This window comes from Oncorhynchus mykiss, chromosome 3 (assembly GCF_013265735.2).
Source record: "Oncorhynchus mykiss isolate Arlee chromosome 3, USDA_OmykA_1.1, whole genome shotgun sequence".
Taxonomy (NCBI): domain Eukaryota; kingdom Metazoa; phylum Chordata; class Actinopteri; order Salmoniformes; family Salmonidae; genus Oncorhynchus; species Oncorhynchus mykiss.
The window spans coordinates 65612699-65639277 of record NC_048567.1 but is presented as its reverse complement, the minus strand read 5'-3'; the positions used below and the strand labels follow the sequence as shown (position 1 = coordinate 65639277).

Sequence of the window (26579 nt, the reverse complement as noted above, 5' to 3'; positions counted from 1 at the left end):
AGCAGAAATAGAGAGGAATTATTTTCTCATACCTATACAAGAGGTGTCTATCCAGAAAATTAGGAACACAATGACTAAAGGAATACCCTTTTGCGTATTGCATAGTTCTTAAGTCAAATTTGATAGCTGGCTGTAAATTCCTATATAAAACAATGAAATAAAAGTATTTCAAAAGGGTCTCAAAACATTGCATGTATGTGCAATAAAAACGCATGCAGTTGGCAATAAATCAACGTGTTGCTTTAGTTGAAAACTCAGGGTTCAGATATACATCCTGTGTTACTCTCAAAATACCTTCAAGATGTAAAATAAAAAAGGTATGCAAGGTATTTGAAGGAATTGAAACCTGTGACAGACAGGTGATTTAATGTTGTAATGCACTTGTCAGTTGTAAAGTATCACATTGAGATAGTGAATCTCCTGACACTTAGTATGATCGGCCAACGCTTAGGAATCCACGGCAAATAGGAGTATAAACACAAGAGGGCAATAGTTTACCAGAAATCGTATCTTATATGGTGATACACACAACGAGCGGTCCAGCCTATCAAAAGAAAACAGCCCCCTAGTCCCCAGTCAAAGTGACGTTTTTCATACGTTTTTCTGCACAGGTCCAATAATGGTCAGAATCAGTCAGAATCCTGCCCAGTAAGGTTCCCTGGGGACAGATATCACGTTTGGGAATCTGTAAAATGTCTGAAATCTGCTCAAAGAGAAAGATCAATGACCGCAGAGAGGATTATGGAACAGATACCTTCCAGTAAACATGCTGTCACTCAAAATGAGTGCCCGGCAATAGGCACTGGAACCCTCTCAACTTTGTCAGAGTGTCTCATAAAATATCCAGCCTGTCAGAAGTTTGTTGGGAATCTTAAATTGTTCCAGTTTCATATTTTGCTATATGGCAGGCATATACATTTATTAACCAATCAATCGGATTGGTTGCATATTTTACTGCTAATGAAAGAAGCCAAGATGAAAGGATGTGAGGCTTGTTATTCAAGCTTGTTATTCAAGCCGTTCTGAATCTGGCGCTAGAAGGCAATGTTTTGATACGGTAGTACAGAGCTATAACAGACTCTGCTGTGTATTATATCATATGCTTTGTAGATTTCTACTCTGTGTTATTCCTACCACGTGCGTGCCTTTTCTCTGTAAAGCTGAGGTAATTTTGCAGTGAGGAGAAGTTGATTTTAAATGCTGCGGAAAAGATGTAGACGGATATCAGACAAATAACGTGAATAATTATTGGAAATAATGTCCAGATATATGGCGTTTTGCCAAATTATGAAATCATTGCTGCTCTCCTCTCCGGTTCATCCACTCATTGCTGTAGTCATGGTTGGAAAACAGGTGTTTCCGATACTGAGCCCTGTCTCCATGGTCCCAGATCCACTTCATTCTCTGATCATGGTTCAGATATGATATTTCATGGTTGGAACCGTACGCATGATAGGAAGTGATTGGGCAGGAACTTTCTCCTCGGAGGACATCCATTACATGCTAATTGGTCTGCTAAATCACTGGGGTCTGCATGGATCTGTAATGAGGGGTACCGCAGAGCAAGAATAGAATCATCGTAAATACTGTATGGTTTCTCTCTCTCTCTCGCTCTCTCTCTCGCTCTCTCTCTCTCTCAAGTGATTACGAGCTGCTTTCCTCTGAAACAGGTGGCATATTTATGTCCAGTCGTCCACAACAATAGTTACATCATGCACATTCCTTTTCTCTCTGGCAGGCAGAACCTGCAGGACTGACTGTTTTTTTTTTCCTATTTCAGTTTGATAGATGTGATGAGTCATTGGTTCAAACCAACCAGGGCAGATGTGTTTACAGGACCTTGGGATAATAAATAAGACCATTCTTGGATACTTTTTGTAAAACACACGATATGCTGGTATATCTTTCTTCATCTTTACTGTTCCATACATGCATAGTTAGAGTATTGCAGATTTTTGATGATAAAGCCACAGTCAGTAAGATTTGCTGTTATTTAAACTAATTAAATAAACCCCATGGATGTTGAATAATATGATACCAAATGGTAGAATATCGTTGTAATTGCTAGTAAGTGATATTTGAATAAGAACATGTCAGAGGATGCTCTATTCTTTGTGTTTTTGTTAGTGGTCCACTCTGATGGTACGCGCCTCTTATAGTGACGGCTGTAAATGAATCAAAACCATGGAAATGATTTCAAATGTTTATTGAACATTACTGTGCTTGGCACCTGTATGTACATTTTTTTTGAATGCCTTTCTAAAGAATATTTTTGATATTTCCCTTTTTTCCACACATTTGTCTTCATGATAGATTGGCCAATATAATAGGATTATTGCTTGGCACTTAAATACGCTTATCTACAACACACCAAAACATACTTTAATTACTCTGTTCTCCTATTGTATATTTAAAACATTTCACACAACAATTTTGAAAGCGTATGGTTTTTACTTGCATTCACCATCTTATATATGCTTTTTAAAAGGTAATCCACTCAAAATTGTGAAGCCATTCCAGTCTGTGAGGAAAGGAATTGATAAGATTGTGGTGATTTCACTGTATATTCAGTGTCCCCTTGAACAGAGCCTCTCATCCAGCATGTCCACTGAGAGATGCAGGGCCAACAACTGGGCCCCTGTCGGACACACATAGTTCATCCCTCACCCTGACCTGTAGGTCTTTGACTTCATCCCTCACCCTGACCTGTAGGTCTTTGACTTCATCCCTCACCCTGACCTGTAGGTCTTTGACTTCATCCCTCACCCTGACCTGTAGGTCTTTGACTTCATCCCTCACCCTGACCTGTAGGTCTTTGACTTCATCCCTCACCCTGACCTGTAGGTCTTTGACTTCATCCCTCACCCTAACCTGTAGGTCTTTGACTTCATCCCTCACCCTGACCTGTAGGTCTTTGACTTCATCCCTCACCCTGACCTGTAGGTCTTTGACTTCATCCCTCACCCTGACCTGTAGGTCTTTGACGTCATCCCTCACCCTGACCTGTAGGTCTTTGACTTCATCCCTCACCCTGACCTGTAGGTCTTTGACTTCATCCCTCACCCTGACCTGTAGGTCTTTGACTTCATCCCTCACCCTAACCTGTAGGTCTTTGACTTCATCCCTCACCCTGACCTGTAGGTCTTTGACTTCATCCCTCGAGTATGTGCTGTATTATATTATGTTCACCCTTTGTCCATCCATCATCCTCCCTTCATCACCTCTGAGTGACCAGAGGGAAAACCATATTGATCAGGCACTGTTAATATCCACAACCCTTTCAGTTCTCTCCCAATGTTGCCACAATGCTATAATGTTGCATAACTGTCCTGTTACAACTAGAGATGTAGAAGTGGAGGGGAAGTTTCTGGATCTCACAAAGCCCCTGTCACATCATGTCCGGGGCTGGTTATAATCCATAGCAACAAGGCTGAGTTACTGTAGAGGCTGTCATTACTATTGCACCATAACAAATTCATGGGTTCACTCCTGAGAATCCCTGCACAGTAAGAGTATATGGGCCCCTCTCCTTCACGGATCCCTCTGTGTGTCCCCAATAATGGGGTTAGTGTTCTGAACAGTTACTGAGAGAGTCAGGTATACGGTTTCACTTTGCCTTTTTAACACTATTGTGGCAATTAAATAACAGTTTCATTCCGTTGAATAAAGCTTGTTGGGGGGAAATTCAAAACAACAAGCATCATGAGATGAAAAGGCATTTTTTTGAAAGGTTAACTTTGTACACTACCTCAGTATTACAAACGCTAAACGTAAAATGACTCAACATCAATAGCACATCTGAGATAACAGATTTATCGTAGAAGAAACATAACTTGTTGAAATAATGGGACAGCGAAAATGGGTCAGAAGTGAGATCCTAGTTTTTATACGATGTGCATAGACATTTGAGAGGAGGAGCCATACTGCCGGCCATCACAGGAGCCTGCCCCCTGCTGGCCAGTGGAGGGATTGCCGATCATGTGCATGCTGTCCATGCCACCGTTGGACAGGTACTGGCGCTCGGCAAATGCCCCGGCAGGGGAAGAGGAACACAGGAGGCCGCCCTGAGGCTTCTCGGGGCTGGTAGCCAGACGAGGGGAGGTGGGGAAGTTGTATCCATACAGGTTGTAAGGGTTGTGGAGAGAGAAGGCGTTGTAGGACCCCTGTTGCACATGGTGGTGGCCCCCGCTGAACATGTGGGCGGATGAGGGGGAAGAGCCAGAGGAGGAAGAGCCAGAAGCGGAGCTAGAGCCCGCCTGCATCACATACTGCAGCTGGGAGGCCGGGAACGAGGTCAACTGACCTCCATAGGCATCCATCTTTCCGCCAGCACTTCCACTGCTGCCACTGGACAGAGAGCCATGGCCGCCCCCCTGCATTCCCGCAGCAATCAGGGAGGAAGTTCTCTGGGGCAGGAAGGATTCAGACTGCTGGGTGGAGGCCACAGTGCCCCCTGCTGACTGGAGGCGTCCGTAGGAGCTGTCAGCCAGGCCCCCGTAGCCCTGTAGGGCCGCCATGTTGCTGCGGGCGCAGGCCGGGTACTCAGACAACCCCATGCTGCACAGCTGGCTCTCCCTGCAGCCCACATTGAAGGTGTTGGGGGCCAGGTGGAAGGTAGGCGGTGAGCAGGAGGGGGACAGGAGGTGGGCTGCACCAGAAGGGGAGGGGGTTCCTGTGCTGGAGGTGGTGGGAGAGGTGCCCGTGCTTCCTCCTAAAAAACACACAGAGACACACACACACAACGCAAAGACAGTGAGACAGAACCAGCGCTACAGAGTGAAACATCAACACAAACACTGGCCAACAATCACACTCTGACAATATCTCTCATTTCAGCCTTTCGCCGCCAGAATGTCCCCTTCCAGCAACTGCTGCCGTTTGATCTTAACCGGTCAAATAAGAGAGTGCTGTTTAAGACTGGTGCATAAGCATCTTAATTCACATGTATTAAAAAATGTGATATTACACTTACTTGTAAATTGCAGCTGACTTCACCACCTCGACTTGCTCAACATCTGATTTTAAGGACTAATTGCATGACCGCATTACTTATTTTAAATTGTACTATTTATGGGATCTTAAACCCTCTCATAAATAACAGTAATTGTTTCTGAGCATAAATGTGGCTTCAGTTTGGTACATTACATGTCGGGTCAACAGAGCTCTGAGCTTGCCCCTTTTCTCAAAGAATCATGCATTCATAATTTAGACATGTATGACCGTAAGAATAAAACTCATCTTGGCACAGGTTAACATGCAATAAGTCAAGCTTTTGGAGTCAACCGATCGCTGTGGGATATCACTCACATATTTCTTTATTAATGAGAATTTGGGCCGCATTCACTAAAATTCCATTTGAAACCAGCTAAAGAAGAAAAAACACTGCATAACTAATTCAGGATTCAGGATTCTCTCATGGCCAGAGCTCTGATTCTGACTGCGCCATATGCCTTTGATAATACAGCTGTTCTGTTCAGCTCAGTTCTGCAAGTTTCTGTTGGTAAGGAGAGGAAGATATCACAGTGATGTCATGTTTTCCTTTCTGGTCGTCAGGGGTTAGAGCAGCGTTAGTGTTGCTGAGGGGAACGGTTGATTACCCCACTGGAAGGCCGTCTGGTGGAGCTGGGGGGTGGGGGAGGGGTGCTCAGTCCTTACGGCGTGCCCAAAGTTCATCAGAGGCGCGAGGACTTTAATTAACGTCTAATCGGTTTGGAGGAGTTTGTGATAAGAAACAGATGTCGACACAGACAAAATACTGAGTGAAGTAACGTCATCATGACCTCGGAGAAAGGAGTGCTGAAGAAATCAACTTGCTTTAAGCATCGGGGGCCTGTGATACGAGCCATGAGTAGAGACACTGGGCTGTGCTCGCTGGGGAGAGACGCATGAGACTTTCACTGATACCGCTCACGTCACAAAGCCACAGGGGTCATTTAATTATTTTATTGTTAAGGTCCTTTAGAATGTGAAAAGTTCAGTACATTCCAAGTCAGACGGACATGCCAAAAGTGATGACCAGTGATGACCAGACTGATGAAGGACATAGATAATTGATGTGTTGGGAAAGGAAAGGAAAAGGTATGCAGTGACAGTGAGAGAGTGTAGATGGGAGATTAGGACATAGTTTAAATACAGTTTTACACACCTTGCTGTTTCTGCATGTTGGTGAAGTCCTCAAATGTGAGTGTCCTCACAGGCGGTCTCCAGAATGCATAGGTCTCCATGATCGCCTCCAGACCAGTCCTGTGTGAGAGAGAGAACGAGAGACTGAAACAGTGGAAGAAAAAAAAAAGAGGGTCAGTGTGAGGGAAGGGTTGGGTACATAAAACATAACAAGGGCGGGGCAAGAGAAAGAGGAAGGAAGAGTTGTGACGGGAAAACAGATAGTCAAAAGAACAAGAGAGGCACATAGAGAAAGGAGGGAGTGTAAGTATGAGTGAGAGGTTGGAAAGAGAGAGGCAGAGAAGGAGAAGTGGAGTCAGACGGAGGAAACTGGAGCCATTAAAAGGAGCAGGTTTTTACTGTGAACATAAATCTGGGTGACATTTCATCTTGAACACGGTTCTCCTTCCTGCGTGATTTACTCCTGTGTGCCCTGCTGAGCCCTATCCCAGGGAAACGAGGGCCTGTCCCGACCATGTTATTTTAGGGCCAGTAACTCCCGGGCCATTCCAGCTCGTTAGCGCACTACGCTAATCACACTGGCCCTGGCCATCAGTGCGCTCATTCATAGTGCTCAGGATCAAAACCCAACAAATAAGCTATGGCCTGTTTTACCTCATAAAGTAATGTGTCACCAGCCAAAATCCAATTAACGACATAATCATAATTTAATGCCTGAGATGGATCTGTATTAACATATAAATACATAGAGAACCAACTCAGAAGGTAATTGTACAATTTAGCTTGTGTAATATGTCCCTGTTTTTATTGTTCAGATCGCTATAATGTGGCATTACTCTGCACAGTTTAACAGTGATGGGGTAAATTACTTCCATGAGCAGAGTTAGGATATGTAAAGATAAATACATTTTCTGTCTATAAATATCCTATTCCTGCATAATCTTTTAATCTGTAGTTTTCTGCAATGAAATTCTAATGCTAGTTCATAAACCCGGCACTCTATTGTTTGAAAAATGAAAAAAAGATGTCTCAAATATCTGTGCCGAAAATGTGCTCCAGATGGGAGGGGAGCTTTCATGTGCTGAGGGTCTGGTTCAGTGTTTCCCCCGCTATATATGATAATTCAGACAGACAGACAGACAGACAGACAGACAGACAGACAGACAGATAAACAGACACACAGAGAGAGACACACACAGAGAGAGAGGGGCACAGAGAGAGAGGCACACAGAGAGAGAGGCAGACAGAGAAAAGGAGGGAAAGAGAGAGAGCCCTACCCAAAACATGTGGTTCTATCTCAGATGTAATGGGGTTTTCTTGGCAGGGTAGAGAGTGACTGATTTTATATAGAGCAGCATATGGGATTAGGAGGTATCTCCAGGGGATTATTTCCATATTAAAGGCCACGTTGGAGAAAATGAAAGATTTGCGCCACACAGCATGGCGAACGCTGAATCATGCTGTATTACACGGACCTCGGGTTACTGGGGAAATATATACCTGTTTCTGCCTGAATCCCGAAATCCTTTAGCGAATGGGTTGCGGTCGATCTTTAGTCTTGTTATCTGCAGGAAATAAAAACATTACAATCAAAACACATGACATAGCGATGACCGATGTGCATGTTGGAGAGGGAAAAAACGGGTCAACATAACGTTTTTTTTTATTGAAGAGGGACCTAATGAATGTATGAATGAAGAAAGAATTTCATGAAAATCTGAATTTGAGTTAATAATATTAATAATGGGTCATTTTCCATTCATAAATTGAATTGATGTTCACTTCCAGAAATGAAAATGAATTGATCCTAAGCCTGGTGCAGATAGACCCATTGAGTGGCAACATACCATTGTAGCAACAAAGAGAAAGGTGTCTGGTCTCAGACCTGTTGGTTCTGGTAGGCGGTGACAGTGGTGAAGACAGTCTCAGGGAAACTGAAGGTCTTCACTCCCTCTCCGCTGGGAACAGGCTTGGTGGGGGACAAGTCACTGCTGAAGTCCTTCCTGATCACATGGACACGAGGCTGGTACTTATGCATGGAGTGGAGGATGATCTGAAACCACAGAGAGATCGTAATGGTTACATTCTCTGTGTGTGTGTGTGTGTGTGTGTGTGTGTGTGTGTGTGTGTGTGTGTGTGTGTGTGTGTGTGTGTGTGTGTGTGTGTGTGTGTGTGTGTGTGTGTGTGTGTGTGTGTGTGTGTGTGTGTGTGTGTGTGTGTGTGTTTGTGTGTATTTATATATGTGTGTATGTGTGTGTAAGTGTCTAAGCAAGTCTGAATTCATGTCAGAGCTATATAATTAAGAGGAACATGAGTCCACACTTCTAATGAGAGAGGTGGTGAGGTAAGTATTTAACACCAGAGAGCAGAGCCGAGGAGTCAGGTTACGACGGCCCAGCCTTCCCTCCGGCTCTCTGTCTGCTCTTGATTACAGCCCGAGTGAGAAAGCCTCCTTGGAGCCGCAAACAACTAAGGGGGTCATTTCAAACAGAGATTGGGGAAACAGTACTGAATAACATTGACAGTAAATGTAATTTCTAGCCAGGGCCCCCCCATCACCTTCCCCTTGCCCCCCTGCTCGGCTCACGGGACCCTGCAGTTATGACCAAGGGTTCTGAGTCCTGCCTGGGCCTGAGTCAGGTCAACCCTGCCCCCGTCACACGTACACACACTGAGCTCACAACAACACAGAGCAGCCAAGGGTATTATCTGACAGATCTCTTGTCAAAACAATACATGTTGTAATGTCCCTGACAGCCTTCTGTAGCAATGCAGTGACTTCAGCGACATATTTATATCTCATTTATGAATCACAACCAAAAGCCAATCAGCTTGAAAAATCAGCAGCACATGAAACAGATGATTAATAACCAATAGCCACCGCTGTTGATGGAGTAGTCGGAGGAAGAAGAGAAGAGAGATGGGTCAGATACCAGCCTATCTGCGGTGAGGTTTCTCACACAGGAAGTTACAAAGTTAATTTCCTCTCGCCTCGAGGCCTCCAGGAGAACAAAGGCCTTATAACGAGTCTGTGGGAGAGGAAAAAGGGGCCTTGACTGACTACCCTCAAAATACGCACCCACTGCTGCATCTGTTATTACATTTGTCAGAAGAACGGAGCTGCGATAGAATCAGCGGGCCGGGTGGAAAACAGGCCCACATTGAGGACCAGGGTGTGCCAGCCTACCAGCGCTGCACTGGCATCCCTAAATCAGGACCCCAATGGAGAAATGGGTATGCACCGGCTTCTGACTGTTTCAACAACTTGGTAATCAAACCAATCTGGCCTGTAACAGCACTGAGTTCATGTCATGAGGAGATCCATCATGTGCCATAACTACATCACGACCAATCGACTGTTTCAGTACCAGTCGATTAAGGCCGAAGTAGCAAAAACAGTCTCTCTTCTTCTCTAAGAATAGTCTCATCTATACATGGGTGGGGTGAAATAAATTCCCCTGTTATAATGTGAAGCACTTTGAGAAATACTGAAACAGTACACTTACTAATACATCTTTATATTAGTGTAGAAGTGTAACAGTGTTCAAGTGTACAGGTGTAACAGTGTACAGGTGTAGGAGGGAGGCAAGAGTTGGTATGTCAAGTTAAGCCGGCTCACCGGCTCACTCACATGGCCCTGGTCATCCAGCTCATTGTTGGTGAGTTTGAGTTTGTCGAAGCTGACCACCTGCCTCATCCAGGTGTCTCCAGAGGCCAGGGAGTCTGGGTGGATGTAGACCCGCGGGGGCACGGGGGAGTCCGCGTTCCCCGCCACCATCCACTTGGAGCTGTGGTACACATACCTGGATGACACACACACAGTGACAGACGTATCAGCACCAAACCATATTTCATTTTCATTCATTTTCAGGTTTTGCATGTTATTGGGAAGCATTGAAGTCTTGGACATCATGTGTCATGTGTTTCAGATGCAGGGCTTGTTCACAATAGAGACATCAAATATCCCCACACACTACATATGCTTTTAATGACATATTACCAATTAAGCTTAGTCATAACATTTTATGTTGGATTGTAAGTTACGGTACAATTTGGCTGCCCCACCCACCATAGAGCATTCCCCTCACTGACTGGCTGACTGACTGTAGCACGAGGGGGATTCCAGTCCACTGTAGCCCCAGGCACAGCTGTTTGCCTTTAGTTCTGGCCATGTGCACAGTTGAAAGTGCTTACTTGCAACGCCTCTGCCAAAGTCATCATTCAGCGGTAAAACATGGACAAAACTCTAATTTGGCCTCTTTGTTATTACACAACCCTCTAGTCTCTCTCTCTCTCATACGCACACACACAGCCTTGACCCCCCTGTACACACCTACAAACACTATCTCCACACACACACACACACACACAGACCCGACCCCAGACCAAACACACACACAGAATGCCAGGCGTTTGTGTAATTTCCTGTTTTGAGTGCTGTTTAGGGTTAAGCTCGGTGTAGCAGGGAAAGTGTTAAGGAAGAGAGAAACCTTAGCCCCAAACAGGACTGGAAATTTGATTAGTCCCCTTTCATCTTCCATAAATCTGCCATCTGGCTCCAGCACAATCAATAAAGATCTGACTTTATGTGACACCCTTTGGACAGATGGGGGGGGGGGAGTATGCACGCCTCCTCATCCAACACCACACTTCCTATACACACACACACACACACACAGACCACCAACACAACATATGTATGCATGCAACTCATCAAACAGATATATACTTTTATGGACAAACAGAAATTCAGACTGACACACACTTGCCAAACCCAGACTGGAAATTGGGTTACCTTACTGACAGAGTAAATATTACTATTACATTACCCTACAGGGTTGAGTTTATCAAGTCAAGTCTTTGTATGTAAACATGTGTTTTCGTGTGCGTGTGTGTGTGTGTGTGTGTGTGTGTGTGTGTGTGTGTGTGTGTGTGTGTGTGTGTGTGTGCGTGCGTGCGTGTGTGCGTTCACATATTGGGGACAAAGTCAATTTTAAGAGCTTGACATTGCTGGTCTGTGTGCGCAATGCGATTCAAACTTAAGACTTACCAACTGTCCACATAAAGGACACTCAATATATAGAGATTTAAAGAGCCCAGAATAAACAAGAAGTTCCTAAAGAGAGGCAGAGAGCCTAAGTAAAGCAAGTAACGACTGTATTTCCAGACCCCCTCTATGAGAACTATGAGACATTCCAGTGACAGCTCGGAGCTCAGTTTACAAAGCCCTGTGGTAAAGTCCCGAGCCGGGATGAAAATCCTATTTAATTTTACAAGATCTTTTGGCTTCTAAAAATCTTCCATGATATTTTGGTTCTCTAGAGCGTTCACTCTAAGGCAAATGCTTCAGTCAGTGAGAGAGCCAGGGTTCTACAGTGCTTCAATTAAAAAATGTAAATAAACAACTTGGGAATAGAATACATAATGTTTAACTACTGAAAATGCATTGTTAAAGTGGTTCTTCAGTGTTCCATTCAAGAAAGCCAAGTTCTGTTTATCAAATAAAACTTAAACATAGTAAAAATGTCTGTAACAATAATATCATTAATGCATGTTATTGATATATAAACTGAAGATGTACTCTGTGTTCAATATGAGATAAAATAAACCAAAGGCATGGTAACCCATCTGTAGCGCTGTTATAACGTTATTGCAACTATGACACTGCCGTTTTGTCTGTCGCTCTGACACTGCGTCCTGAGATGGCTGAAATAACTTACATTATAAAACTAGTATTCCACCACGGTCAAATAGGTTTACAATAAAAATATGCTTTGCCATTTACACAGTGAATAAAGCTATCAATTTGATGGTCTCACTCGAACCATAAACACATCATGATAAATACTTTTCATTCTCCTCTGGTGTCCTTCTCTGGAGGGCCAGACATTGTGTTCTATGCCAGAAATTCATTCAGATACTTTAACTGGAGATATCCATCATAAAAACCTATCCCCAAGATGGACATACAGTAAAGACCATTGTTTCAGGTTCCATTCAGATTTATGTGTATATCTGCATTTCTTATCACCATGTGAAATGATCTGTGCGTCTTCGTGGGTGACTGTTGTTGATGTGTGCAGAGACCAGGTAGGGGCGAGGAGAGTGACGGAAGCAAAACTCTTACACCTACACACAATAACCCATAATGTAAAAGTGGAATACTTATTTGAGAAATTTTTACAAATGAATTTGTAAAAAAAATGTTTAACCCATTTGTTATGGCAAGTCTAAATATGTTCAGGAGTAAAAATGTGCTTAACAAGTCACATATTAAGTTGCATGGACTCACTCTGTGTGCAATAATAGTGTTTAACATGATTTTTGAATGACTACCTCATCTCTGTACCCCACATATACAATTATCTGTAAGGTTCCTCAGTCAAGCAGTGAATTTCAAACAGATTCAACCACAAAGACCAGGGAGGTTTTGCAATGGCTCGCAAAGAAGGGCACCTGTTCGTCGATGGGTAAAATTTTAAAAAAGCAGACATTGAATATCCCTTTGAGCAAGGTGAAGTTATTAATTACACTTTGGATGGTATATCAATACACTCAGTCACCACAAAGATACAGGTGTGCTTCCTAACTCAGTTGCCGGAGAGGAAGGAAACTGCTCCGGGATCTCACCATGAGGCCAATGGTGACTTTAAAACAGTTACAGAGTTTAATGGCTGTGATAGGAGAAAACTGAGGATGGATCAACAACCTTGTAGTTACGCCACAATACTAACCTAATTGACAGAGTGAAAAGAAGGAAGCATGTACAGAATTAAAATATTCCAAAACATGCAACCTGTTTACAACAAGGCACTAAAGTACAGTAATACTGCAAAAAATCTGGCAAAGCAATTCACTTTTTGTCCTGAGTACAAAGTGTTATGTTTTGGGAAAATACAATACAATACATTACTGAGTACCACTCTCCATATTTCCAAGCATACTGGTGGCTGTATCATGTTATGGGTATGCTTGTAATCATTAAGGATGGGGAGTTTTTCAGGATAAAAATAAATGGAATGGCGCTAAGCACAGGAAAAGTCCTAGAGGAAGACCTGATTCAGTCTGCTTTCCACCAGACACTGGGAGATGAATTCACTTTTCACCAGGACAATAACCTAAAACACAAGGCCAAATCTACACTGGAATTGCTTACCAAGAAGACAGTGAACAACAAGACTGAGTTGCCAAGTTAAAGTTTTTACTTAAATCTACTTGAAAATCTATGGCAAGACCTGAAAATGCTTGCCTAGAAATTATCACCAACAAATTCCACAGAGCTTGAAGAATTTTGAAAAAAATTATGGGCAAATGTTGTATAATCCAGGTGTGGAAAGCTCTTAGAGACTTACCCAGAAAGACTCACAGTTGTAATCACTGCCAAATGTGCTTCTACAAAGTATTGACTCAGGGGTGTGAATAGTTAAGGAAATTAGATATTTCTGTATTTCATTTTCAATAAATGAGTTACAATTTCTAAAAACTTGTTTTCACTTTGTCGTTGTAGGGTTTTGTGTGTAGATGGGTGTGACTTTTATTTTTATTTAATCCATTTTGAATTCAGGCTGTAAAACAACTAAAAGTCAAGGTGTATTAATACTTTCTGAAGACACTGTATGTGTACATCACTGTGGATACATCATTCTACACACCCATCTGAATGGGGAAGTTAGGAAATGAGTTGGGAAGTTAGGAAATGTTTGTAAGCGCTAAGAAGTGTGAGCATACCTTAAGAAGATAGGAGCATACCTGTATCTCTTATTGTCCACAGGAACAATGTCCATGGCTATGTAATACTGCTGATGGGGGTCAAGACCCACGATCTTTACTCTCATTGCAGGGAACATCCGCCTATGAGAGGACAGAGAGAGGGAGAGAGAGAGAGTGTGTGATATTAGCAAACTAGCTTGCAAAGTTTAATATTGGATTATGAGCATCAGCAATAAAAAGGGGAAAAGAAACCCTGCACCATGCAGACATTAAGTATAATTAATGCAGACATTAGGTATAATGTCACTTGAAATATATTCTAGTGCACCACTGGGCAAATCACTGAGAAAATTCACAACACCCAAGAGAGAGACAAGGTTTGAAGTTAGACCAATGTTTTGCCAGTCATATGAGGTCATTTTCACCCCTCATCCCATCATAACAGGGCCTAGATGCACAACTTTATGATAATTCATTAAAATGTCTATCAAAGTTCCATGTCTTCATTAAATAAATATTATTCTGATTTAAGAAAGTAGGTCATTTCATCATCAAAGAAGATTGAAACTGTCTTAATGCACGAGCTGGCAACAAACTCACTCTTCCTTGACAATGTGTACCCAATCATGAGACGTTTTTTTGTTGTTATTCGACACAAATCAAACCAGGAAAATAAGTTTAGAACGCAAACAGACGCCATATTAAAAGCAGGGCTGCATACACAGAGACATTTACAAGTTAATTCCTCGTTGTACACTTCAAAAGCTGCATTTTTATTTCATTTAAACGCCATACATCTTTTCCCTCATAATGAGAAAAGAGGGCTGTTTTCTTACTTCCTTCCTCCTCTGAATTTATAGGCTTATTATTAGCAGAGCCATGAAATACACGCAGCCAGTCCTGTAAACTCTAGGCCTACTGCATTGAAACAGGGACTGATTATATTCATGGGGCGATTAACAACGCAAATCTGATTCATGAATATCATAAAAACAACGTTGATCATATCTTGTTTAGGTAAATCTGATTTACGGGTTAGCTGTCAAATTAGCGTACATGTATTATTAACATAAGAGCAAACCGGAAAATACAACTTTACAACTTCACAGTACAACTTTAGAATATTATGCAATTTGATATTGGCCTAGGCCTACCAAAAGAAAATTCAACACGCAAACAACGTGGTCCTTGACATTTCTCCATAAAAACATGTAGACTAATTGGCCAGCTTCAAATAAATTAAGTTCGACAAAAATAATCAGTGGATATCTAGTTTAACGAAATTGAAAGCATTTTCAAATGAGAAGGGAAATATGCGCATCCCTATGTTAGGCCATAGAACATTCCGCTCTGCCCTCGCTCTCCTCTAATGCATGTTACATAGTCAGAGGAATTATCATATGTGATTAATATCATAATATTTTTTGTGATTAATATCATAATATTTTTTGTTGTTAAAATTAATATCGTACTATCTATCTTCTGTTGTTAAAAGTAGTAGGTCTATATATGCCTATACTAGCCTATACTAGCCTATACTAGCCTATACTAGCCTATACTAGCCTAGACTAGATGGGGACAAATCTAAAGGTTTGATGCTGATGTTTTTACTGGGCCTCTATTTCTCCTTAATTGACATTAAATGGTAGCCTAAAACATAAATAATATTTCTGATACATAAAAAAATGAAATCTATATATATGTACTTTGTTTCAAATATGTTTTATTAAACACACAAGAATGGTGTATAGGTATACAAGACAGGTATACAATTCTTATCTAAACATAAAAGAGCATACAGGAACAACAAGACCCAGAGTTCTGGGTGCAGAACAAATAATACAAAACACGACATACAAAACAAAGACATGTAGAAAGAAAGAGGGAAGATGTGGTGGCTAAGGTTAGCTGAAGTTTGCAGTGGTAGTTTAAAGAAAACTGAACTGTAAAATCAAGTGGCCTTTGAAACTAAAGTCAGTTATGCCTAGGTTAGATAAACCTCTTCACCTTCTATCTGCAAATACCCTAATAAACAAACATGTAAACAGATTAATGTATTACAAACTATAGACCTACAGAGGAACATTCTTTCCCAATGTTTTTCATTTGTTTCATGGAGGGAATAGTAATACCCTAGACCGCTTTATTTTTAGGCTTACTTTGTGAATAAGTGGACTTCATAAATTTCCTTGACGGCAAAAATAAATCAATCAAGCAATAAGTTCCCTTCTCATATTGCTTGATCATAAAATTCAAAATGGACGGGAAATACATGGCCTTCCCGGGGAGAACGCGCAGGGGAAAGGTCTTCCTGAGAACAGTGTAGGTTTAGTTATATGCTCGGTTTAGGTTGTAATTGCTACCCAAAAGGGCAAGAAAACCGAAAACATGTTTCAAAGAGATGAATTGGAAACAGTTCCTTTCTTCGCCGGCTATTCTCTGACATCAGCCATGGAATAGCCTTACTCTTCATGTATGGCCTGTGATTGGATCGGCCCTCGCACGTCCGGAGCCCTTTCCCCCATGTGCAACACATTAGCACCCCTCAAAAACAGGGTTAATTCCCATAGAGGACGGGCATCTTCTGCGCAAAACTAGGCTCGGTGTGCGTGTGTCTGTGTGCGTGTGCGTGCGTGTGTGGAAAATGTAGCAATTATAATCAATTTTGCACAGAACTTCATAAACAAGTTTGCGTCATCAGAGGCAATGCACCTAGTCGTAAAACCTATAGAAAACTAGGCCATATGCCTAGTCTATCCTATAGTAGGCCAACACAGAACATGTGTTCAGCGCAACCTATTCCTAGAAGGAAATATAATATCAGATGAGTCCCTTAATAAATCATAAATATGTAGCAGTTGTTTTACCTCCCCGCTTTAGTGATGATCATCTCCGTGCCAATTTCATGGAAGCGCTTCCAGAGGTCTGCGCACTGCAGCTCCACCTGAATCTCCTCCATGGAGGCAGCGGGAGACGGCTCGCAGGCCGCCGGGGCCAGGTCCGCGGGGGAGCCGAAGGAGCACGACGTCCTCTCCGCCAAACCCTCACCGTCTGATCCGGGGCTCGCCTCCGAATCTGTGGAGATTATCAAGATTATGAAAATACAGCCACAAATAGAGCCGGGGCTTTAGGGAAATTGGCGTTGAGTATTGACCTGTTTTTTATGGTCTCTGGTATTGCCCGTTGAGGCCAAATCACCTGCAGCATGAACTCAGAGAAAGCACCAAAACTGGAGAAAATTGAAATCTGACTAAAACTATTCCATTTACGTTTGAAATGTCATAAAGTATCCAGGGGTATACAAAAAAGCACAAGGGTAAAGCATGCATCAAACGAAATGGGTATTTTTACATGAAAAAAACCGCCCACGAACAAAATAAAAAAATATGAAAAATGAACCCAATTGAATGCCACGCCACAGTCAATGAGAGCATAAAAATATATAGTATGACTAACAGACTCATGCCCATATGAATTTAAGACGTATTATTCAAATAAACATACTCACGAACTACACACTTTAATTCATATTACGATGTATATAGTCTTATGTCATATATTACTATGCCATATGAAAAGGATCCACAACAAAGTTATAACAAAGTTCTTATATTTTTTTACCATGAAATCTCTAATAGAGGCAACACAATAACATCAATGAAAATGGCAAAAGAAGTGTAGCCTACATAAACAACATGAATTGACAAAATTTCCCAGATTAACTGTTCCAGATCTTAGTTTCCATATAAAGTCATGGAATCCAAAAGGGTTCCAAAATGGCTCTTTGGCCCACCCTTTGTTGGTTCCAGCTAGAGTTCTATACAGTCTACTGTAAAGTTATGCATTCTATTTTTTATTAATGTACTGTCTCCTTTGTTTGTGCCAATATAAAATCAAATCAAACCGAATTGTATTAGTCACATGCGCTGAATACAACAGGTGTTGTATTACAGTGAAATGCTTACTTACTTGACGCATGACTTTCAACCTTTGTCTCTCCCAAGCCCGTACGGGAGTTGTAGCGATGAGACAAGATAGTAGCTACTACAACAATTGGATAATACGAAATTGGGGAGAAAATGCGTCCTCCGATACACAACCCAACCAAGCCGCACTGCTTCTTAACACAGCGCGCATCCAACCCGGAAGCCAGCCGCACCAATGTGTCGGAGGAAACACTGTGCACCTGGCAACCTTGGTTAGCGCGCACTGTGCCCGGCCCGCCACAGGAGTCACTGGTGCACGATGAGACAAGGACATCCCTACCGACCAAGCCCTCCCTAACCCGGACGATGCTAGGCCAATTGTGCGTCGCCCCACGGACCTCCCGGTCGCGGCGACAGAGCCTGGGCATGAACCCAGGGACTCTGATGGCACAGCTGGCGCTGAAGTACAGCGCCCTTAACCACTGCGCCACCCGGGAGGCCTATGCCCCCATTCTCAACGATGGGGCTACAATGGAGCAGGTTGAGAGCTTCAAGTTCCTTCGTGTCCACATCACCAACAAACTAACATGGTCCAAGCACACTAGGACAGTCACGAAGAGGTCACAAAAAAACATATTCCCCCTCAGGAGACTGAAAAGATTTGGCATGGGCCCTCAGATCCTCAAAAGGTTCTACAGCTGCCCCATCGAGAGCATCCTGACTGGTTGCATCACTGCCTGGTATGGCAACTGCTCGGCCTCCGACCACAAGGCACTACAGAGGGTAGTGTGAACGGCCCAGTACATCACTGGGGACAAGCTTCCTGCCATCCAGGACTTCTATACCAGGCGGTGTCAGAGAAAGGGCCTAAAAATGGCCAAAGTCTCCAGCCTCCCTAGTCATAGACTGTTCTCTCTGCTACCGCACGGCAAGCGGTACCGGAGCGCCAAGTCTAGGTCCAAGAGGCTTCTAAACAGCTTCTACCCCCAAGCCGTAAGACTCATGAACATCTAGTCAAATGACTACCCAGACTATCTACTCTTTAATTACTTGTTACTTTTATCTCTTATTCTTATCCTTATTTTTTAAAACTGCATTGTTGGTTAGGGGCTCGTAAGTAAGCATTTCACTGTAAGGTCTACCCACACCTGTTGTATTCAGCGCATGTGACTAATACAATTCGGTTTGATTTGATTTTCGGGCATGCTTGGTCCTTATTTTCCTCTAGTCCACAATCATCTCCTTTGTCTTGATCACGTTGAGGGAGAGTTGTTGTCCTGGCACCACACGGCCAGGTCTCTTCTCGTCGTTGTCTGTGATCAGGCACTGTGATCAGGCACTGTTGTGTCATCTGCAAATTTAATGATGATGTTGGAGTCCTGTCTGGCCGTGCAGTCATGAGTGAACAGGGAGTACAGGAGGGGACTGAGCACGCACCCCTAAGGGGCCCCTGTGTTGACGATCAGTGTGGCGGATGTGTTGTTACCTTAGTCCCAGGGATGTAATATTGTATTATTTATTGAGAGCCCTGACATGAGTACGTTGCTTTGGAAGGACACACCAGGTAAGCAGGGTTATGCAGATGCAGGACTGCTAAAGACTGGAGTGTGGCCCAGGACTAACCACCAAGTGATCACCAGCCCCAAAACAAGAGACAAGAGCATTGAGTGGAGACATGAAGACACTGCAGGCAGGACAGATACACTACAGAGACAGAGAGAAAGGGATGAGAGGGAGGGAGGGAGAGAGAGAGAGGGGGGGGGTGAGAGAGGGGGGGGGGGTGAGGGAGAGAGAGAGAGAGGCGGGGATGAGAGAGAGAGAGACAGAGAGAGAGAGAGGGAGAGGGGGATTAGAGAGAGAGGGGGGTGAGAGAGAGAGAGAGAGAGAGAGAGAGAGAGAGAGAGAGAGGGATTAGTGAGAGAGGGGGGTGAGAGAGTAATATGAGAGAGAGAGAGAGAACGAGAGAGAGGAAGAAAGAGAGCGAGAGAGAGGTGCAGAGAAAAGGAGTGAGATATTTAAGGGAAAGACTTTTCGGCATCCACTTGAGAGATCCTTTCAGCGTATTGGCGGTGATGATCCTCTCTCTCACACCATGTGTGAGCCGAAGAACAAGGCTGACAGAGTGGCTGCTGATTTGGCCCATACAGCCCCACAGCCATCAGCCACACAGCGGGAGAGGCCAAACCAGATATCTGTGCCTGCTCAGAGCAACCATGACAGCCTGGTTGCTGCTGTCATCTCAGGCCTTTGCTGTCATCAAGCTGCGCTGTGTACGTCTACCAGCCTTCAATGAGTCACCACGTTGTCCCTCATATGTCACCAGACCAGTCCCTGTCCACCACAGTTATCCCACTGTCCCCCTACTCACTGACAGCCTGCTCTGTCTCACCCACTATAACCAGTCAGTACAGCTGAGCAACACAAGTGAGAGAAACGACACACATCTATCCCACATTACACAGGATATTGCTGGGTAAAAAGAAAGATATCGAGAGAGAAATGAGGAGACAATGAAAGAGACAGAGTGAGAGGAAGAGAGGAACAAATACATATATTTAAGGAAGTAGCACCTCGCTGCAGCTAATAGAGAGAAAGGTAGAAGCAGAGTCAGAAATCTGGCGCTAACCTCAACTGCATGATTAATGCAGACCAACTACAATCATAGACAGTTGTCCAATAAAGACTGCACCAATCTCTACTAAACTATGGAGAACAGCACTCACTTTTTCAAAACCCTATAAACTAACTTGTGGTTAGGCACAGAGAAATCAACTTGTGTTGAACCTCATTAGACGGAGAACATTGATTTTCCCTGTACGTCTACCAAGTTTGAAAAAATAACAATAATGATGTCTTCGGTTTGTCACAAAAAGAAATCTAGATAGTTTCAATGTGAATTATAACACTTTTATAACACAAAGAATATTATGGATTTTAGCTTCTTATTCTCACACACAAACTCATTCACTATGTAATGATCTAATTTGGAAAAAAACATGTTAAGAAACTAACAAATGTTTGTGTGACTATTGAATTGGGACAATGGACTATTCAACAATGGACTATTCAAAGAGTATGACTAATCTGGTCATTGGTGATCATTACACACTTGCCTTACAAGGTAAAGTCCTTCCTATGGAAACAGGTTTATGAATAGAAGATGCATTTAATACAGTTGTAACAGAGTGGGTAAGTAGCAATCTACCAACCATGAAATTGAAGAGTAACCCAATCCACAAGAAGCAGAACCACCTGTTTCTGCCTGAATTTAATTCAGACCCATGTTAGGGAGAGGCAATAAAAGAAAGATTTAACCATTTTAATAGCGCACACATCTGTTGTCTTACATTTTGGCTTTTCTTCTCAGAGGCAGAATTTTTACATTTGAGTCTATAATGTAGAAAATGGTTCTGGGATAATCAGTACCAAGTGACAATTTGTATATCATACAGTATATAATATATTATTATACAGAATAGGAAAACATATTTAAACCACAGAGTTAAATGAAGTACGGACAGAATAAACACAAAATCACAAATATATGGTTTAAAGTAAAGATTCAACAGTTCAGTGACAGTAGCCTATGCCTGTCTCTTAAAATCCAATGTCACCCCATAGACTGTAAAAATACAAATACAAGACTAAATTATTATCCATAATATAATTACAGGTTTTGAATGTTCTCTCTTCCACACACCTGACAGTGCTGATATTTACATTTCAGGCAAGTCATTTAATATTGATAATAGTCCTTGCTTTGGAGGGGAAATTCTGCAGACAGGCCTACATGTGCTTATCTGAAACTAAGGTCATGTTTGTCATACATGTTGGTTCTCTGAAAACACATTGGGATTAATTCAGTTTAAGCTATTGTGTGGTGTTCTCACTATCTTTATATATTCTTCCAAGACGTTTCTTTCAATAAGAATGTTATATGACCATGTCGGTTTGAAAGCTTCACATGGAGGCAAAATCATTAAGTAAAAAGCCTAAACCGCACAAACTGACCACAGAGACGAGCTGTTTTCAATGATGGCTGGTCTACGCGTCAACTGGAGGCTAGTCAAGGCTGGATACTCTCACACACTGCCTGCAACGCTGCCAGGAATCTGGCTCATAATGACATGGAGCTCGTCGAGACAACGTGACTTTTCAATTAATGACGACTCCAACTGGAACAGCTCATGTGAAACCGTGGAGGATACATAACCTGTATTTGACTGACTGGCTCGCTGTCCAATTGTCAATGGTAGTACCGATACCCTGCATCTCAGCTGTGAACTAATTTAGTTCGGTTCTCCTCATTTGTGAGGCATCCACCAAATGCCCAACGCTTGGCGGCTGGCGTATTTCAGTCAGCAACCTCTGTGCGCGGGGGTCCAGTCATTTTGCTGAAGGCTTCTCGACCATGCAGCTTGACCAGGCCTCAACAATGTATTGTAAAATTTAAAATAAATAAGTAGATCATAAAGCCATGCACGTGACGCTAAATGAGTCTACAGTGATTTGAATTAACCAAATAATATATATATATATATATATATATATATGGGCATATAGCCCGTAATGCAAAACGTTTTAGACCCTTTTAGATCATTAATGCAGGCCTACATATTTGATATTTGAGAAAAAGCAGGAGGAATTCGCCTTTTGTCTATAGGCTACAATACCTATTGTGAATCCAGTTGTAATGGGGATTGTTGGTTTACGTGTCTGTTGAAATTCAATGTAGGCTATAATGAGCTGAGAGGATATCTATCAATTTATATTAGGCCTACGATTCATATCTGAGGCCAGAGGAGGTTAGAATAGGCCAGGGTATGGAATATATCCATCGTCATGTAGTTAATAAAGTAAGGATACTAAAGCTCGAAGCCTCAAGATTGTGTCATTGTTGTCTGCTTTTGACGTCAGTCTCTCCGATAAGATCAATGCAGTGTTCTTCAATTCAAACCTGCTCCAAATCCCACAAAATTACATTTGTGACATATAAAAGTTTTTCATACAGATTTAGCTGTCTTCGTTAATAATTTAGAACATTCTAGCATTTAAAATGATAGATAGGCCTATCCTAACTTGAATATAATGTGACATGCGCACAGTAGGCCTAGGCCTGCAATAACTTCGACCTATTGAAAATCCTGATAGGCTAAGCTACTTTCTTTTGCTAATTACAACATTTCCAACAAATAAAAAACGATAAAAGATTTTGAAAAGATTTTGAGAATTGCGATTTATGGATATGAAATGTTTTGACAGTAATAAAAAGCCTACGTGATTCATTGCAGGCCATTAAAATGAGCAATTTTGGGATTTAGGCATAGAAAATTCATAATCATCAATTTGAATTAAATATACATTGATGTCCCAATTCTGTTTTAGGCTATTCTTTATACCCACCATTGCTCATATAGGTGTGTGCTACTTGGAGATTGAGGCCCGAGTCTCTACACAATCGCCGTTTTTCCTATAGCGAATACACTGTAAAAATAAATATATTTAAAATGTTACAAAATAATATTATGGCTCAAGAATTGACTGAAAGCTGTGTTGATGTTTTCCTTAGACTTAAAGTAATCCACTGAACACATTTTGAGTAGGCCTATAGGTCAAACGCAGACGGGGGTTGCGTGTCCTTAATTTCATATAGCGAAATAGTTTATATTATCGGAAAAATAAACCAATACAACATAATAATACAAATTGTTTAAACGTACGTTTCATTGGCCTATTGTTTCCCAAATATGAACAATTATGGCGTCAGACTAGGTCTGTATATGCTGCACGAAATTGGAATAGAAAATACACACAGGCTAACCATGTGCAAACAACACACACACTCTCTTCACACACACATTGTCTTATATTATATTTGGACTCACCATTTTTTTTGTATAAAAAACCCAGATTTGGCTTATTTCTACGATATCTTGTATGCAAAAATTCATGATTTGCATTGCACCACAGAAACTACACTAATTCGTGTAACCTTGCTGCTAATGTAGGCCTATCTCATCTCTGCCAAATATCTCTCTCAATTCAAGACCATCTTAATATGTAAATATTAATTACAATTGATCATGTCTCCACTGGCGTCACCTGTATGGCCAATTGTATTGTATCAATAGAGACCCTCTGGTCACACACTGGTTGAATCAACGTTGTTTGCACGTCATTTCAATGAAATGACATTGAACCAATGTGTAATAGACGTTGAATTGACGTCTGTGCTCAGTGGGAAGGCACACGTGAAATAGATTTTACCCAGCTAGGCCTAATAGAGAGGGGGCACTGGCCTCACATGCTGTACCAATGTTGTACCAATATGTAGTCATTTGTAAAACAATGGTAAAACAACTTTTAAGGTAACCATTTACGTTATGAATTAATATAGTAGCGCAATAAGAAAATTAACCGTGACCTTCCACGAGAAGCTACTACGTTTTCTGCGTGCTTCTACTGACAGGTCAATTAATTTGTTAAAGCAATGGTTCTTATACAAAATCAATACTTTGTGGTTAACTTCTTTGATAATTTACACAATGTTAATACACCACTATTAGGCCAACGGTATATAGTTATGTTAAACTACAAACATATATTATTTACGGGCACTATTAGACTACAGTAGTAGGCTACTATACTATTCCACATTAGTTATCTGAGGAAAAAGTATGACTCGTAATCTTTGAGATGGTGATGAAATGGTTGCCTTTTCTGTATTCCTCTTTTCCATGAGATATAATCCGTAGTTTTGTGATGGAAGCATAACAATATTCAACAACCCCAAAATATGAAGTAATGGTGGTTACGCACTGACCGGGGTCGATATCTAGACAATGTGCAGGGTCGTCGCCGTCTCCTAATTGTCCGTTGGTGGCGAGGCTCTCCATAGACAACTCCAGCTCCTTTTCCTCCCAGGCGCGGAGCTTTCTCTTCTTGTTTGACCCGATCAGGGCTTCCACCGAAAAGGCGTGCGCTCTCGAGCTCAGAGCAGCGGCAGATCGCCTCCTGTCACTCATTTCTCCCAAGGCAAATCCACAAGAAGGAAAACAAAAACTCCGTCCAAGCAGTGAGCACAAGGAAAATGCGCACGTCAATGTTTACAACAGTGCAAAAAGTCGACAATGACGAAAGTAATCCAAAAACTATGACTATAAATGATGTTTCAAACCTCTAACAATATGATATGCCATCTCTACGGCGCGTTTGATTGCTCGAAAGTAATGTTATCTATCGCTTTTGTCTCTCCGTCCTGCTTTTCTGCCTCTTCCTTCTTCTCTTTTTGTCCTTCTCCCCGCTCTCTGATTGATACTCACTTCTGGATAACTTTTTTTCCGAAGCGTTAAGTGCAACCCTCTCGCTCACTGTCAAACCTCGCGCGTCCAATGAGAAGCCTAGAAAGAGAGAGAGCCAAAATGTGTCAACCAATTGCAGATGAGAGAAATAACAACTCCTGGAAGAGGAATCCGAAACTGGACTCTCTTAACTGACCATCCAGCACTAAATCAACATCGTCAGGGATTTATGGAAAAAATAGTACTACATTTATTTGATAAATATCATTCAGAACGTATCATAACCTACTGCACGAGTAGGGCTTTATTTTATTTAAAATTTAGCAGATTTAATTAAGTTGTGTTAGAGCTTCATGAACAGCTGAAAATCAGAGCGAACTCAAAGACCATGACAGGTGGCCTGGTCAGAAGCAAGATTATTTGTTTGAGGGGAGAATATAGAAGATAATATGTATCCTTACCAATTTATTGAAACGTTGTATCTATAGCTGTGCACTGTGTACTAGAAGACACTGAAAACAAGGTGTTGATAAGTTTTATTTGCCTCTATTCTTTTCATCCTAAAGCGCGCATGCTGTTGGTAGAGTCGGGGAGCAAGTTGGAGGCCAAATGTTTAAAACTGTTTAGCAAAACCATCTAAATAGCCTATCTAATGAATAACGTTAACACACTCAAAACATAAGGAAAAGTGGTTGGCTTATCCTATCTTTCCAAATGGAGAAGATTCGACAAACATAATAGAAATGTTATTCTTGAGTTATTACAAGGTTTTTATGGTAGACTTAATCATATTTTCTATTAGACTATAGCCTAATCATTACATTACAGGATTCTTCAGAAAACCTGAGTGTGCCACTAGAAAAAAAAGATACGGGACAAACACGTATGAAATATGTCCTATATATATATATGGTGGGTTAATGTTGAACGAAGCAGTAATATCTTGTTATGTGGGCCAGCAAAAAAGCATTTGTGCAAACGTTTAATATCAGAGATAAAACAACAGTACACAAAACATCCCATGAATAAACTTACATATATCACTTTTATAATTAGGAACGTTTTAAGTTTGAGACCCCTTGACTCTAATCAAACGAGGTTTCCTTGGGCCAAGAAACCCCATGTACAGAAAATAAAAAGTCGCTTGGTAAACCATTCATTTTCAAACAAGCATAACATTTATTTGATTATTATAATTGATGTAGGCTATGTATTGTTGTATGTTTCTGCCTACAGATCTGAGGATCCTCTAATTAAAAACGCTGAATAACAAATTAAATTAATTATAAAATACTTTTTCTAAAACTAATATCAAAATATAAACAATAGTATTGGAGTTGCGGTAAAATTATAATTTCATAGACCTACAAAATTACAAAATTGTGGTTGCATATTAGTCTATAATTTGATGATGAAATGATCCTATAGTCTAAATGCTCCTTGCGTTCCTTGGGTTCTGAATAAATAAACTGTCGATCAATCACCAGCTGAGAATTAATCGTTAATAATACATCAATTC

The 26579-nt window shown here is 41.7% G+C and overlaps 1 protein-coding gene across 5 annotated transcripts; it reads right to left on the bottom strand.

Annotated features, from left to right (window-relative positions):
• Positions 1 to 2191: 2191 nt before the first annotated feature.
• On the bottom strand, positions 2192 to 25093 carry LOC110520416 (T-box transcription factor 15). Of its 5 annotated transcripts, XR_005051355.1 has the most exons (9): positions 24583 to 25093; positions 16701 to 16908; positions 13873 to 13974; positions 9743 to 9926; positions 8009 to 8176; positions 7624 to 7688; positions 6146 to 6267; positions 2707 to 4711; positions 2192 to 2673 (listed from the first exon to the last, which is right to left on the bottom strand). XR_005051355.1 is itself a non-coding variant. In XM_036974958.1 (8 exons), exons 1-8 carry the CDS (start codon positions 24782 to 24784, stop codon positions 3885 to 3887), a joined length of 1878 nt encoding a protein of 625 aa, XP_036830853.1. In that variant the 5' UTR covers positions 24785 to 25093; the 3' UTR covers positions 2192 to 3884. The 5 variants fall into 5 exon arrangements, 4 of the variants coding, with proteins under 4 accessions (XP_036830853.1, XP_036830855.1, XP_036830854.1 ...); XM_036974958.1 differs by having other exon boundaries at positions 2192 to 4711; XM_036974960.1 differs by having other exon boundaries at positions 2192 to 4711; positions 6146 to 6243.
• Positions 25094 to 26579: the final 1486 nt, after the last annotated feature.